Source organism: Aptenodytes forsteri, unplaced genomic scaffold, assembly GCF_000699145.1.
Source record: "Aptenodytes forsteri isolate BGI_AS27 unplaced genomic scaffold, ASM69914v1 Scaffold13, whole genome shotgun sequence".
NCBI classification, from domain to species: Eukaryota; Metazoa; Chordata; class Aves; order Sphenisciformes; family Spheniscidae; genus Aptenodytes; species Aptenodytes forsteri.
The window spans coordinates 3,313,979-3,316,014 of record NW_008794543.1 but is presented as its reverse complement, the minus strand read 5'-3'; the positions used below and the strand labels follow the sequence as shown (position 1 = coordinate 3,316,014).

The window sequence follows — 2,036 nt, the reverse complement described above, 5'->3', positions numbered from 1 at the left end:
ACCTGAAAATGGTTATGCGAAGGGTTTCTTTCAGTAAAAACTGAGAGGAGAATAGGAGGGCATGGTAAGCATCTGCAAAGCTATAGGTTTGGAGGTGAGGTTAATTCCTTAATTAACCTTACCTGGCAATAGGGAAAAAGCTTATCCTGAAATAGTAATGGGTGACAGAACTTAGCATTTGTTAGCTTTAATACTGACATAGGAAATATTGGTGCCTTTGGTGTCATTGAACCAATTTGCTGCATGAGGTTGGAATTTGGGTAAGCTAAGCTAGGGTGTAAAATGGATACTTGTGATGGGGTGGGGGAGGTATGCCTTTATTCTAAAGTCGCCTAGAACACTTTCCACCAAGCTACTGAGAAAAATGTCATTCCTTCAGGTGCCATTTTGTGTAGCCTCCACTATGGTTAAGGCTTGGTATACTAGAAATTATGGAGTGAGACCAGTATTAGAAAGCATTTCTCAAAGACACCTCAGGGCAGTACTCTTCACACTTCTCAAGAAGAGAATTAGGTTTGTGGTTCGTTAGTGAGCTTTTGTACCTTGTTTCTGCTTAACCTCAGGTTATGAAACATAATTCATCCCTTAAACAAGGTTTGGATTTGAAATTGAATAATTCTTCCTTATGTGTGCAGGATTTTATAAGCAAACAATATGTATATTGATTTAAACAACAATTTTTCCAGCTGAAGGAGGAGACTTTGTCACTGATTGTCCTGTATCTATATAATATCAATCCATGGTTTCTATGAAGCGCTTAGCTGTTTTTACATACAGGAAATAACATCATCAGTCAGGATCAAGTTTGCTGTGACATTGCATGTTAACTCTTAAGTCTGTCTGCAGCATTCACCATTAAAATTATCAAGCTTTTGTTAGTTGTATGTCAATGTCCTATGTGGTTGAAAGGCATTTATTCCTAGACCTAAGCTAATAATCTGTACCACAGCAAATATTTACAACTTTAATGGATTGTAACATAAAAAAATTCCGCTGGATTTATGCCATATATGCATCTTTGCTGAACACACACTGCACACCAGAAAGGATTCTTGTAGCTAAATTACATTATGCTTCTTCAAATAAAACCACTGCAATCTTATTGAAACAAAAAAGTGAAGGTTTATATATAACCAGCTTCCCACTGCCTCCTTCTGTGCTACTGGTTTTCTAGGCCTGTTTTTCTACACAAAGCATTTCAGCAATATACTTAAATGAGTGGATGTTGCATAATATGATTATGTGCTTTTCTGAACTGAGGAATGTGTCCCACCTGCTGCATGTTACACATTGCTGCCTTGATTCTTTCATTGGAAGAGAAATTATGTGATGACACTTTCATATTCCTGGCAGCTGTCAAATGCTAAAGTGGAGGCTTAGGGGATTGGGGTGTTTTCCTTTTTCTGTGTACTGAAAACTAGTATCACTTCCTCTGCCTCTTAGTTTTTAGCTCTGAAGGGGAAGATTACATTTGATTCAGATAACTTTTTTTTTTTCTCAGTCTCATCCCAATATACTATTCTAACTTGTATGACAGGAATTTGCACGTACGTGTAATTAGTGTTTAAAAAAAAAAACAAACCTGCCTCGAAAGTGTATATAGGCAGTCCTGAGGTGAGCTAGCCTACCACTGAGGAAACAGGGCTGTAAGCTTCCCGACTTGATCTCTAGCACCCAGCTCCAGCCACAGACGCGTTCGCAATCGAGGGTTACTGCGTTCGTTCTCTTCCCGCCTCGTTCCCCCTCAGAGGCTGAGGTGCTCGCTCTGGCGCGGGGCTGACACAGCCTACAGGCTACCGCTGTGCCCCCTCTTCCCGCCCCCTCTAATCCTCCTTCTCTTGCCAGCCAACTCCGGAACAGGCTGGCTCGGGAGCCGATGCGTAGAGGTAAAGCTGCGTATTGCCCTTGCAAAAGCGCTTATTCACCTTACGGCACGGTGTCTGCCTGGGAAGGAAAGGCGCTGCGCCCCTCCGCCGCCGTCTCCTCGGGCTGGGGCTCCGTCCCCTCGGCGGGCGGCGGCCGGCCCCCTGCGAGGC

At 42.9% G+C, this 2,036-nt stretch overlaps 1 protein-coding gene across 1 annotated transcript in view; it reads left to right on the top strand.

Moving 5' to 3' along the window:
• Positions 1 to 1,876: 1,876 nt before the first annotated feature.
• LOC103893303 (histone PARylation factor 1) overlaps positions 1,877 to 2,036 on the top strand; it is a 9,664-nt gene continuing 9,504 nt past the window's right edge. The window contains exon 1 of the mRNA XM_009272360.2: positions 1,877 to 2,029. Coding sequence (XP_009270635.1) covers positions 1,877 to 2,029 — 153 coding nt within the window. The remainder of the gene's footprint in view (positions 2,030 to 2,036) is intronic.